This window comes from Misgurnus anguillicaudatus, chromosome 24 (assembly GCF_027580225.2).
Source record: "Misgurnus anguillicaudatus chromosome 24, ASM2758022v2, whole genome shotgun sequence".
In the NCBI taxonomy this organism is placed as follows: Eukaryota; Metazoa; Chordata; class Actinopteri; order Cypriniformes; family Cobitidae; genus Misgurnus; species Misgurnus anguillicaudatus.
The window spans coordinates 5,616,227-5,630,106 of NC_073360.2; the positions used below are offsets into that span (position 1 = coordinate 5,616,227).

The 13,880-nt window shown below is 34.7% G+C and overlaps 1 protein-coding gene across 9 annotated transcripts; it reads left to right on the forward strand.

Moving 5' to 3' along the window:
* Positions 1-1,616: 1,616 nt before the first annotated feature.
* On the forward strand, positions 1,617-9,821 carry taf15 (TAF15 RNA polymerase II, TATA box binding protein (TBP)-associated factor). 9 transcript variants are annotated; one of them, XM_073863473.1, is made up of 16 exons: positions 1,617-1,761; positions 2,202-2,235; positions 2,413-2,455; positions 2,539-2,608; positions 2,681-2,813; positions 2,906-3,039; positions 3,199-3,325; positions 6,639-6,673; positions 7,202-7,234; positions 7,490-7,599; positions 7,689-7,818; positions 8,478-8,597; positions 8,712-8,796; positions 8,873-8,961; positions 9,076-9,211; positions 9,319-9,821. In XM_073863473.1, the coding sequence occupies exons 1-16, from the start codon at positions 1,752-1,754 to the stop codon at positions 9,356-9,358; spliced, it is 1,329 nt and encodes a 442-aa protein (XP_073719574.1). In that variant the 5' UTR covers positions 1,617-1,751; the 3' UTR covers positions 9,359-9,821. The 9 variants fall into 9 exon arrangements, with proteins under 9 accessions (XP_073719574.1, XP_073719575.1, XP_055051690.2 ...); XM_073863474.1 differs by having other exon boundaries at positions 2,539-2,551; XM_055195715.2 differs by having other exon boundaries at positions 1,618-1,761; positions 2,536-2,551.
* The last annotated feature ends 4,059 nt before the right edge of the window (positions 9,822-13,880 follow it).

Consider the following 13,880-nt stretch of genomic DNA (forward strand, 5'->3'; position numbering starts at 1 on the left):
TTTCAAAACACCTTGCACTGACATATTTTAACATATATCAGTACTGTTGTTTTGTCTCAAGATGCACTCGTATAGTTTTTGTAAAGTTTGTTTGTAAAAATACTTAAATGTCGTAAAATATCTAAGGCCTAGTACTGAATTAATCTAAACCCTGCCCGGGAAACCACCCCATGATCTTTTGTGCTGCTAATGCAATGCTCCCCCAACCCATACTGCATTTCTCTTACCAAAAATATGTTTTAAATATATGCTAAATACATTCTGTAGAAAGAAAGCTTAAATAAATATATTTTTATTTTAAATATATTTAGTTTAACCTTCAAATATCAACATATATTTTATTTCAGGGGCAACAAATACATTTCTACTTTTACAACCCATATGGCAAAAAATATATTTATATATATATATATATATATAGAGAGAGAGAGAGAGAGAGTTTGAGTATAAAATAATATTTTTGCAGAAAAAAATTATTTCATTTGAACCTTTTGTTTACAGGTTTGTAACGAAAATAAGCTTACTTTCAATGCTACGTAAATATAAATGCTTTGAATTATTATAATAATGTATTTTTTAATATATTTCAAAATATACAAAAATTGTCAAAAAATACATTGGTGAAAAATACAGTTTTAAACATTTCAAAATATATTTCAGCAAATATATTTTTGTCAATTTTTGAAATCTTTTGAAATGGATTTAAAATTACATTTTAAAATATATTTTTCTTGTTGTATATGAACTGAGCTAAAGCACAGATTTGATTTGATTTGATTTAATTGCAAGTTGAAACGTTTCCTTTATGAAATTTTTTTCCCATTACAAGGCTTTTTCTCTTTTTTAATGTTGTTTTCCAACTCAATATAAAAAGTGTTTTAGTCTTGTATAGAAATTCGAAGCACACTTATTTCAAGTAATTTATTTACGCATATATGGCGTAGAACGCCATTTCTCAATCCAAAGGATGCAGCCTCCAGAGGTCGCATTTGTAGGCTGCATACGTCATCAAGACTTCATCAAGTCTTATTTCAGAATATTAACAATTATAAAGTTGACTATTATTCTTAATTAGTCGTAAATTGTTGTAGTATGTTCATGACTTGCGAATGTAATGCTCAGATAACTAAAAAAACAGGCTTGATGACGTATGCAGCTTGCATATGCGACCTCCGGAGGCTGCAGCTTTCGAATTGAGAAACGGCCGAAGACTACCTAACGAATGTAGTCACGTGTTAACATTTTTTACGGGTAAACGCACACGGTTACTAAAACAATTTATTAATAAATGATAACGAAATTACACAAACTGTGAGTAAATGTGTATTTTAATTACACGTATATTACAGGTAGACATTAATAAAAGTCAACGCAATCCTTTTGTGACGTTATAAACGTGGTAGAGATCACGTGAAAGAAAAGGCGCAAGGATTGTACCACTTTCCACTAAGCAGAGGTCTTCCTCAACATACATTTCGATAAAATATATGTTTTTGGTTAACTTTACAATCTCTATGTCATAAAAAATCATAATACAATTTGTTTTTTTAAATATAAACTGTTATGTTTTTAATGTTAAGGTGTCCAAATCACAAAAAGTTTAATTCGCATACTTCCGGTGAGAGGATGGTACATGACAGTTTTGGGTTAAAGTTCATAAGAGCGGCAGTGCGCGGTTTGGTCGTGCCGGGGTTTTAATCATATCTCTTATTTTGAAACAGATCCCCATTGGTTTTATTTAATTCAGGAGGATGGCGTCAGGTAAGATGTATAACGTAAAGAAGCGCAGACGCGCTTTAAATTATGATTGTATAAACGACTTTGTGTAGTTTCGTTAGCTACATGCGTTCGTTAGCACAGTGCGCTTAAGCATTAGCAGCTAATGGGTTGGCGCGTGTTTGGTCAATATGAAAGTATACATTTCTGAACAAATACATGCTTGTATTTAATGAAGGTAACATGTTTAAAGTACACCACCAACTCGAATAGTTTAATTCTTGTGAGTGGTATTTGGGCGCCATGTTTATGGTGTGGAGTGGCGTGGTTAGCATTAGCATTCCCAAATGGTTACGTTATATGCACGGGTTTTTCACATATCCTTACTTGTAAGTTAATAAATTTAACTACCAGTTGTCTTCTAGCTCTTTGCAACTAATATGAGTTGTTTATTTGAATCTTGTTTGTGTTTGTTTGCCTTGTAGATTCAGGCTACGGTCAGCCTGGCGCTCAACAAAGGTAATTCACTGTTCATTTTTTTACCCACAGTATTCCTCCAAGTAATCTTTTAACTTTATATATTTGAGAGTGTATTGTGTATTTTTGATTAGGATAAGTTTTTAGTTTTATTTTTGAAACAATATAGCCAGTTTTTTATTTGCTTTGTTATAATGCATCATGTCTTTATATGAACAGCTATGGTTCCTATGGTGGATCGCAGAGCTATCCAGGTGGACAGGTAAATTTTATATTGTTATATTTTTTGTTTTTGTAAGCATCTCAAATTTTGGTGTTGATTGTTGTTTTTTTGTACCTCAGCAGGGATATGGACAGGGTAATGGAAATGGCTCTTATGGTGCTCAAAGCTACAGTGGTTACGGGCAATCGGGTGGTATGTAGTCTGTAAATGTGATGGGTTTGTCTGTTATTGATGGATGAAGTGTAATCCTGTATTTCTTTAAAGGAGAGGCATATGGCAGTTCAGCCCCGTCGTATTCCTCTGGTGCCTATGGTCAGCCACCGCCGCAGCAGCAGCCGGCGCCCACCCAACCGAGCTATGACAGCTATGGGCAACAGGCCTCTGAAACCTCAACCGGGTAAAAGATTTTTCTTAGCAATTTAACAAAACGTTTCTCCCATAACTGGTACGTTAATGGCATGCTTGATAAACTTCACCCCTCTGACACAGATATGGTGAAAAGTCATATGGGCAACCGCGCTCGTATGGGCAGCAGTCTGGTGGAGCCGGTGGCGCTGGGGGGTACGGTCAATCTGGAGGCTCGTATGGAGGGTATCAGGCTGGAGGCGGGCGACGCAATGATGGTGATAATCTTGAGTTTCTTTACTCTGAAGACATAAAGATATTTTGATAAATGATGACAAGCACACAGTTGATGGTACCCGTTGACTTTTATTGTAGGATACATGAGTAAATCATGACACAAAATACGCTTTCACTGTAGTCATTTACTTTTCTCTCAGGTGATAGCCGGAGATATGGTGATGATGGTGGCTCTGACAGCTCTGAAGGTTACAGGGGCAGAGGACGTGGCGGTTATGACCGTGGGGGCTTTGACAGAGGTGGCCGAGGACCACCCTCCGGTATGGGGTGAGTGTGTCACCCGCTAGAAGGTATAAGAGGGATGATGTGTCGTGTAATGCATGAAACAATGCTGTTGTAATTTAATTGCACAGTTATTATTAACGTGAAAGGTGTTAAATATTATAAAATATCTAAATATTTAAGCATTTTCTCAGACTGTTTGGCTAAATAGTTCCTGATTAGATGTGCGAGAGATGGATCGATTGTATCTTTAATGTTTTTGGAGGGGGTTACCCTCTAAATTTTTAAATTCACCCACTGTATGAATCTCTGAAACCCAATCAGCTGTTGAAGTGAGTAGGATGTTTCTGAAAAGATTCGTGTTAAATATTCAGGTTTCATTATGCACATATATGCTTATTTTCACAATCAATGGGTCTCATTCACTAAGCATGGGACGTGTAAATTTGTGCGTCAAATGTGCGTTCAGAAAGTTTGATTCAAGAACAACTTTTACCACAAGTACATAGTTACTATAGTCTCATACTTAATATACTGATGTGTATGTCAAATGTTGACATTTGCATTATTCAATTTTATATTGTAATATTTTTTGTATACATAATTATATAAATAACTTTCTATACATATAAAGATGCGCATTGACAATTCTTTACTCTTTGACTTCCTAATTTTTAAAATCTTTTTGCATTAAGCAGTCGCTTTTATAATGTAAACGTAAAGTCCAAACGTCAATCACTCAAAATTCGCTAACGTAAAAGTATAGGAAACAAATTTGTGCATACACGCGTGTTCTGATTTATTTAGATTTTGTGAGAAGTTAAAATGTGCATATAAATAGGAAAAATGTGTGCAATTATTAGTGAATGAGACCCATTGTTAAATATATAACGGGGTTATAACAGGGGTCTCAACTGCTGGCCTGAGAGTAATTTTCGACTGTCTCTCTTTGAGCTGGACCTGATGTCAAAATAAAACCATCCAGTCCACAAACAAATATTTTAGTTTTCCTGTACAATCGTCAATTTAAACATACCACTTAATCAAAACGTGTAAATCTATAAGTAAAAAAACTTTTTACTTTTTATTATTATTTACATGAATTATGACAAAATATGCCAAGTAATGAAAAATTAAAGTCCCGTTCCAGAAATGGCCCTCCTAATCAATAGCTAAGTTAGAATAGAATGAAAACCACCTAATGCGAGTGTAAAGTTTTTTTGCATTATATTGGAGTTTGTGTGAAATTTATATTTCTATTGGTTGTATTTTAATTATAACTATTATTTTTTATTGCATAGTCACTAAACATTACATAAAAGAAAGCATACAACATGACATAACATGTATAACAGGAGGGGCAGATAACAGACACGGAGAAAAAAATAAAAACGTATTTTAAATTTGCAATGTCAATTTGCGCAATTTTAAAGTGTAATGGAGACACAGCTTCTGTCATCCCGCTAGTGGCCCAAAGCCAGTTCGAGTTTGAGACCCTCGGTTTATAACAACAACGTGAACATATTTGTTTCTTGTGTGTACATTTGAATAATGTAGTCTGTGAAATAATCAATAACATTTGGTGGGAATCACCTGAGGTAAATGAAAGCCTGTCTACTTGTATAAGGTTTATTATTTATTAGTCTGTGTTAGCAGTCCTGACCCTCTGACAACATGAACACATTTCACAGAGTTGGTAAACTGTGTATTGTGTACAAATGTCTGTTTACCCTGAATTGAAAGTTGCTGAAACAAAGCCAAAGAAGGGCAGTCCTAATAAATGTAAGGTAAAAAGTTTCAAGTTCATATGGTGATTTAGTTTCTCATCACTTTGGGATTTGTCCTGGTTGGAATATTCCTACTAATTAAGTCTTCACGTTTGGCTGCACTCTTCTCAGTTTCGGTAAAATTAGGGCTGTCAATCGACTAAACTATTTAATCTAGATTAATCGCATGATTGTCATGAGTTAAAAATGTGCGATTAATCACAAGTTATCCGTTTAATTTAACCCTTTTCAAGTTTTTAATACTCTAATCAACATGGACGTGGAATATATACATGCTTTTTGCAAATGTATTTTTTTATAAGTAAAAGAAAATTTTGAGAAATCCAGTTAAATATTTTTTTAAGGTTCAAAAACAAAATCCGCGCATCCTTACCTTAAAATGACTGTAAAACTAATAGAATTGGCACACACCGTCAAAAACAATATCAATATATGTTTAACTTTTATCTTTTATTGTTTGATTGACATTGAGACAGACATTACAGTATATCTTAAAGTTGTAGGATCTAATATAATGTCACATTTTAGATGTTTTTCCCCGCAGTTAATCAAACATTCACTTAAGACATATCTGCGTGTATTCTTGTCAAAGTAAATATTTTGAAAACTGTAATTTTGTGTAGATGTCGGTGTCAGGTGTGTCAGTCAGCGTGAGGATTGTTTTTTAGTCTTGTCGCTCTTAATAACTCTTAACATCAATCAGGTCCCAAACTTTATCTCTCTTAATTATTTTAACATCAAGCAAGTCCTGCAACTTATTTTCTAATTCCTGCACATTTAAAAACCAAAATCTCAGAAGCACAAGTGAATAGACGCACATCCTTTGTATTAGTTTTGCGTTTAGGACAGAAAACGTAGACGTAAAGATCATTTTAGACATTTGATGACACTTTACCGTCTAAGGCTGCGTCTCAAGTCTACGAGCAAACAGAAATTGCGCGTTGCATTAATCGCTCATTAATAAAATTAGCGTCGTTAAAATGATTTTACGTTAATTTTGACAGCCCTAGATAAAATGTTTCATATTGACATTCTTTGGGTGAAATCGGTTTACATTGAAAGATTCAGCTCAAGGAACGAATCCCAGTCACTCCAGTAAAGCGTGTCTTAAAGTGTTGTTTCTTTTTGTCTTAACATGGTCTACATTTTATACTACAGGTATCAAAGTGAGTGAAATTAAAGTTGGACCTTTGGAACTCTTAAGCGCACTCATAATGGAAGAAAATGTGTGCTTATCGACCACAACGTTTAGACAATTCGACTAAATTTGAATAGTTAAAGAGGGAGCTGGGAGGTTGTCCTCCACGCTCGACTCTGGTTTTAGTTAAGAATTCAAGTTTGAGTATTTTGAAACGATTTCCTTTTAGTTTCTAATTTGAAAGCGCACAAAACTCTTTGGATTAAATTTGAAAAGTTTCACTTACTATATTGGCCTTTATCTGTAATCCATCTGTCAATGGGAGCCTCCTCACTAGTAAACCTTGGCAGGAATACTGATAAAGAGAGGGAGCCTTGCGCTCTCAGGTTTCAACAAAGGAAAGCCATCATATCTTCAATTTTTTCTTCTGCAGTGGTGGTGACCGTGGTGGCTACAAAAATTACGGTGGTAAGTGATGAGCATCAGAACTGTCTCAATGGGGGAAGGAGTTAAGAGAGATACAGAAAGATTAACTCTTGAGAGCCACCATTATATTTGTCAAAACCAAAGGAGTCTCACACCTCTTACTGTTTGCTTTTTATTGTTCTCCTGTCTGGTAGTGGGCTAAAGTGTAACATCTCAGTTTTACTTTGATAAGAATGGTATTCTTGCATGAGGAAATTGAATTAAACGCTCTGCGTTCTGGATGCCAACTGTGCACATGACGAAGAAGGGACGTAACTGAAGAATACTTGGTGGATTTATTTGACTAAACTCACAGCAAATTTGTGCTGGTGATGATAGGTGTTGGAAAGTGCTGTGGCAATTTTGGAGATGCATTGGTACATAGATTAAACTCGCTTTAAACAACGTATCATCTTCATAGCAATTTGTTTAGTGAAATTGGGTTAGATGTTTATGCTTTCTTTTTTAAGTTATCTGTCTCTCTGATGTTCTCAAAGTTTTTGTTCTTTTTCGTCTCTTGTTGTCTTTCAGGATCCAGAGACTATGGTCAAAAGGATGATGGTGGTAAGTGTTAATAGTGTCAACTTTGCAAAAAAAAATTAAATATGCAAAAATAAGTTGTTGTTATTAAGTATGCACATTTTTAAGTAATGTAATTTGAGCTGATAAAAATATATATATAAAAAAATTATATATTACAACAAATTATATTATACCAAACCATTGCTCCATCTTTGTGAGGTGTTGTTAAATTAAGCTCGTAAGTAAATACATTCACAACTATTTCTCATGTTCTCTGTCTTCATCTCTTAATTACAGATGGTGATCAGGACAACTCTGACAATAACACCATCTTTGTCCAGGGTCTCGGTGATGACGTTACCCCTCAAGAAGTGGGAGACTTCTTCAAACAGATTGGAATCATAAAGGCAAGTTAACTAACTCGAGGGTCAAGAAACTTATAAATGGCAAATATTGTTTTACAAATTTAGTCTTAACAAGTACGTTCATTTCAAAGGTGAACAAAAAGACCGGTCAACCCATGATCAATCTGTACACCGATAAAGCCACTGGCCGACTAAAGGGTGAAGCCACGGTGTCATTTGATGATCCTCCTTCAGCCAAAGCTGCAATTGATTGGTTTGATGGTAAGAGAAGCATCAATGTTGTCTCTTTGTCTGGACCATACGCAGGGCTAGAGACTAACTTTTTTCACTGGTTGCACTGGTGCGCCTTTTTTCTTAGGTGCACCAGAACAAAAGTTAGGTGCACCCAAATTTTTGACAATCGCATTTAACGCTGCAGTTTTACAAGCAATGCGACGACACTGGCATCCTAAAGAGGTCTTTATTTACATTAATTCAAACTATTCAGAAAAATCATGCCTCCTGCATGGTTGTCATGAAAGCACTAAAAACTCAATGTTCATTTGGGGCTTTTTTTATTCAAAGTGTGCATATTTGTCGAAATATTTTTTCCATTTTAAATATTTAATTTAAATTTCTGCAGGGATGGGTATTATTTAATCCATATTTATTTCATACACTACAATGGCTACAGCCATTCACACTCTCTCACAACTTAATGAAGGAGACGTAGTGTCACGCAGAGATCACCACTTTACAGGCAAAGGAAGATATTGTGATGTTTTAAAGCATGGAGACAATAAACACGATTGAGACCTAATTTTTTTAAGGCGCACCATTGAGAAATTAGGGCGCATGTGCGACCAAATTGTTCACACTTCTGAGCCCTGATACGTGTTGTATAATATCGTTTCGTTTTGCTTTGTTTTTCTGGAATACAGGGAAAGACTTTAATGGAAGACCCATCAAGGTGTCGTTTGCTACCAGGCGGGCTGAGTTCAGTCAAAGAGGCGGCGGTGGAGGAGGAGGTGGTGGCGGCAGAGGACGTGGTGGTGGAGGTGGTGTGTTTTAAAAATATTTATTAATTTTGTTTGGCTCCTGCTTAAGCTTGCTAGCAGATCATTTCAGTCTATAATTGTGTATATTTTTGGGCATATTTGTGTCTTTGCTTAAAGGTTTTAGAGGCAGAGGTGGCTTTGGAGGTGGTGGTGGTGGTCCCTCATTTGATGTCAGAGGAGGAGACTGGCCGTGTCCTAACAGGTAGAAAAGATTAAGACATGTTTGGAAAAAACCGTGTGTGTGAAGAAATGTTGAATAATTTGTTTTCCACCTTAAGCTCGTGTGGAAATATGAACTTTGCCCGAAGATATGAATGCAACAAGTGTGGTACACCAAAACCAGAAGGAGATAGTTATGGAGGTGGAGGTACGTGAAAATCTTGTGCTTCAAGCACTTTGTGACCAATTTCTATTAACTTAAAAGTCAGCATTTTACCGAGTTTTATTGTTTGTTCACTTCATAAATTGTCTTCCTTTTCAGACCGTGGTGGTGGTGGTGGTGGTCGTGGCGGATACGGGGGTGACCGCGGGGATCGTGGTGGCTATAGAGGTGGCAGAGGAGGAGGTGGCTTTCGTGGAGGAGACCGTGGAGGTGGTGGCTACAAAATGGGTGGAAGGTAAGTGTTTGTTCTGTTATACTTCATAGGTTATAACCATTTTCAATTAGGTTGTTTTGTATATAAATGATTAAAAATAATAAATCTCTGCTGTTTTTTTATTTCAGAGGAGATCACAGAGATGATAGACGAGGCCGGCCATACTGAAGACTTCACGCGGATGCCATTCCAGCCCATTGCTTATTGTAGGGGGGAGGGACGGGGTGTAGATTTAATGAAGGGTAACTGGGAGAGGTTTGTGTGTGCATACCTTGCATGAGCATCCTGCATATGGTCTGAAATGAGCAAATTTTCCTGTTAATGTTGAATCTACTATGAGTAGAGATGATATGGCAAGGGCAAAACTGATCTCAGAGCTCCTCTTCTGTCTGTCTGAGACCTGTGAAATCAAATAAAACTGTCCACAGATCAGCTTTAAAGGGTTGTTTTGCTCTAGGTGAATGGGGGGGTTTGGGTCAGATGTTACTTGTTACTTTTTAATTTTCTGATTTGTAGAATCCGGCATTTAGTGCGTGATTAGATTTGTGAAATGCTTATTGTTTTGTAAAATCAACACGAACTGTTTTACTTGTTTTTCTTTTGCATATATTAAACACATTTATGATCTTAATGTTTGGTTTTTAAATTCTCATCCAGCAGCTTTTCATTGAAAACTAAAAATGAATCTTGAGTTAATCATTACATATTTACATTTAAAGTGTTTATACACCAATACATACATCTATATAGCTGTTTGAATTTCTGATTAGCTACTGACTTATGCTTTCATTGGCTCTGTATTTTTTGCTATAAATGGAGGGCATTAAAGAAGTCTTAGTACAGTAGCACTTGAACTATAAAACAATGTAACTGGACATTTACACTAAACTGATTTAAAGGGGACAGAGAATGAAAAACCATTTTTACCTTGTCTTTGTTGAATAATGGTAGTCTACCCACATTCACAAACATACATAAAGTACTAGACATGCCAAACATCTTGGTCTCATAGAAATTCCTCTTTTAGAAATGTCAGCCAGAAAACAGCCCAATCAGAAAAACTGATGCTTATGACATCACAGGCATCTAACTGCCCCTCCACTTTAAAATAATTGGCTACATTTTTTGAGTGGCAGCAAAGTCAGCCAATCAGTAATGAGATTGCAAGTTAAGCCAGTAGGGGGAGCCAAATAGGTGCAAAACCACTTGTTTGAAATCCCCCACCCTAATAGAGCTTTCTTAGAGAGGTTTTTAGGAAGCTTCTAAGGCATTACAGACCCAAACAAAAAAAATTGTCTACATGTCACATCACAGAACAAGGATAAATACCCCGTTCAATCATTCTGTGTCACCTTTAAAGCTGATTATCTTCATACATAAATTAACCATAGTTTTGTTGGGTGTACTCTGGTCATAATCCTATTTTGCATGGGTGTTAAAATTCTTTAAAAATACTACGATATATATAAACCATTATGTTCAAAATAATAGCAGTGCAACATCAGTAACCTGATAAACCACTGTAATTTATAGTAGTAATGTTTGCAAAGAAAATGATTTACTTACAGATGTAGTAGTGTAACAAAAAAAACAGTAGACCCATTTGTAATGATATCTACACTAACTTGTTATAAGTCATAGACTCCTTTATTGAAAGTAGCATGATCAAAATAATAGCAGTGTTGAGTTTAAATGGAAAACGAGCACATTGTCTATAGTTATGTCTCTTATTAACAAAGAGGGGAAGAAAATAAGTTCACCCATTGTTATAAAATATATCTGCTGCTTAATTTTTTAAGTTAAATGGACCGTTCCATCATTGCTCAGAGGAACAACCCAATTTGATTAAATGGTTGTTTTGAGAGGGGAAAACATATAAGGGTCATTCTACAGAAACGTCCACTTTTGGTATGTCAAGATGTCTTTAAATTGATTTATTTTTCTAACATTTAAACTTAGACCATGTTATTCGATTACTCTTTGAATTTATGAGTACACATTAATTACAGCTTAATGATTAGACTGCTTACACCATTTTTTGTCACTGGTGTTACCTTACTTCTTTAGCAATATTAAAGGTGTTTATGAAATATTATTTTTTTCAGCGTTAAAGCTTAATTCTTAAGTGTACTAGAATTCAATGCATTTAAAATTATCATCATGTCACATGTGAAAGATTTTATTTAATGTGAAAGAAAAAAACCAGTAACATTAGTGTCACAAGTCACTGATCTTTACTGGTTACCAATAAAGGAAGGTAACACCAGTGATAATTTTGCTGCAAAATTGCTGCTACAAAGTATCAAATCACATGTTTTCAATCATTGTATACTCACTAAATTGAGTAGTTTAATCCATTTGTATCCTAGTTTTTTGCAATTTCCAAACAATAAAGGAGGTCATACCAGTGACTTAAACCAAAAGCTTTATATGAAATCATGAGATAAATGAAAAGATTTCTAATACCTGAAAAGAGATAGTGGACTTACCATGGGCTTCTCTTCATAGATCTCCAGGAAAGTGAAAGAAGAAAGTGAAGTGATGTCATCAGTGTGATTTTTATTTTAAAATAAGCGTTTTTTTGTTAAACGGTAACACCAGTAATACAACTCCAGGGGACCACTACTTTCATTATATATTTTATAATATTTATTTAGCATGATGTTTTTTAATGTAATTTACATCATATATTTGATAGTAATGGACAAATTATTGTATTTTAAATGGAAGAAAACACAATTTTTGATCTCAAAATAAAGCATTGACATGACTGTGGGGACGAGCACTTCTGTGGTGCTTAGAATTCTAATTAATTAATACACTGAAAAAAATGATTCATTGAATTTAATCAATTTTTTTAAGGTAAGTGGTTGCAATCAATTTATTTAAGCTACATTTAAACAAAAGTTTTATATTTAATTTTACGTTACTAATCTTTTTTGTTTAAATGTAGCTTAAATAAATTGATTGCAACCGCTTACCTTAAAAAAATTGATTAAATTCAATGAATCATTTTTTTCAGTGTATGATTAATTAATGTATTGCCACATTGATGGCTCACGAAGGTGCAATTGTTCAAATAACATATTTTTTCATTTTAATATATATTATATTATAATATTTCTGTAAAAATTGACATTTCCGTAGAATTGAATGCAGAAAAGAAATGCAGCAAAGTTTAGGATGCTCAGCTTAAATGATCTCAAATGCTTTAAATGGCAACACAAATCCAAAGCACACGGTAGAAAACAAGCAACAATAGTCAGGATGGCAAAGATTCAGCCTTTCAACACCTCAAAGATGATCTGTAAGTACTGTGACATTCAGATTTTTTGGCCTGATGAGAGTAAAATTGTTATTTTGGGGTCTATTGGTTATCGACAAAACCTCAGGTGACCCCCGGGTACACTGAAAAAAATGATTAATTGAATTTAATCAAATTTTTTAAGGTAAGTGGTTGCAGTCAATTTGTTTTAGCTACAATTAAACAAAAGTTTTATATTTTATTTTACGTTACTAATCTTTTTTGTTTGGATGTTGCTTAAGTGGATTGATTGCAACCACTTACCTTAAAAAAATTGATTAAATTCAATGAATCATTTTTTTCAGTGTACTGAATTCAAGGCACAGTAGGCGACAGATAAACATGGTAGTGCAAAAGTCATGGAATGGGGATGTTTTTTTCCGTGTTGGGCCTATTTATCGTATACAAGGGAACATGGATCAGTTTGAATATATCAGAATACTTGAAGAGATTATGTTACCCTTTGCAGAAGAGGAAATGACACTTAAATGGAAGTTTCAACAAGACAACAAACACAGAAGCAAGGGGGCAAAGTCTTGGTTCCAGAAAGAAAGGATTGAGGTTATGGAGTGTACAGCTAAATCCCATCATCTCTACCCCATTAAAAACTTAAAAATGCAGTTTTTGACACAAAACCTAAAAATTGACAGGGCTGAAATATTCTAGGTGCCAGTTGACTCGATTTGACACAGATGTGCAGCAGTTATCAACAACAATGCTTATGCAACTAAATATTAGCTTAAAGGAACAGTATGTAGGATTGTGGCCAAAACTGGTATTGCAATCACACAACTGGTGGGCAATACACAAAATGACAACATAAACATCAGTTGAGGGCTGCAAATCCACCTTTTAAATGACAATATCCTGGCCAGACCACTGTTTTGAGTGTGTGATATAAGTATTTGAAATGAAAATGATTTCTTAATGTCTAGTGACATATCAGGGCCATTTTATGATTAATTGATATACATTTCTTACATACTGTTCCTTTAAACCACTTAACGTATAAATCTTAAAACATATCTTAAGTGTCTTCAAAGAAAAATGTTGACATTGATTTTTTTTTGAACAGCTTAATGATCATTTTCTTTGTTTCCCTTTAAGACAGACTTGTGAATTGTGTTAATGTTTTGATTTGAAATTGAATGTGTAATGTTTTCAATACATTTGAAATATGGAAATACTCTGTTTTTAAAATGTTTGCACTTTATTCGTTTTTTTTAGTACACTGCTATTATTTTGAACACAAAACGGTGCTATAGAATGCTTCATTCTGATTGGCTGAGAAACGTTCTACGGGTGTGCATTATTTTTCAGTAGAGGCACACCTATGAAGTAGTTCCAGCCAGATCTGTTGACTTCACAGTTTTATATCACTACGCC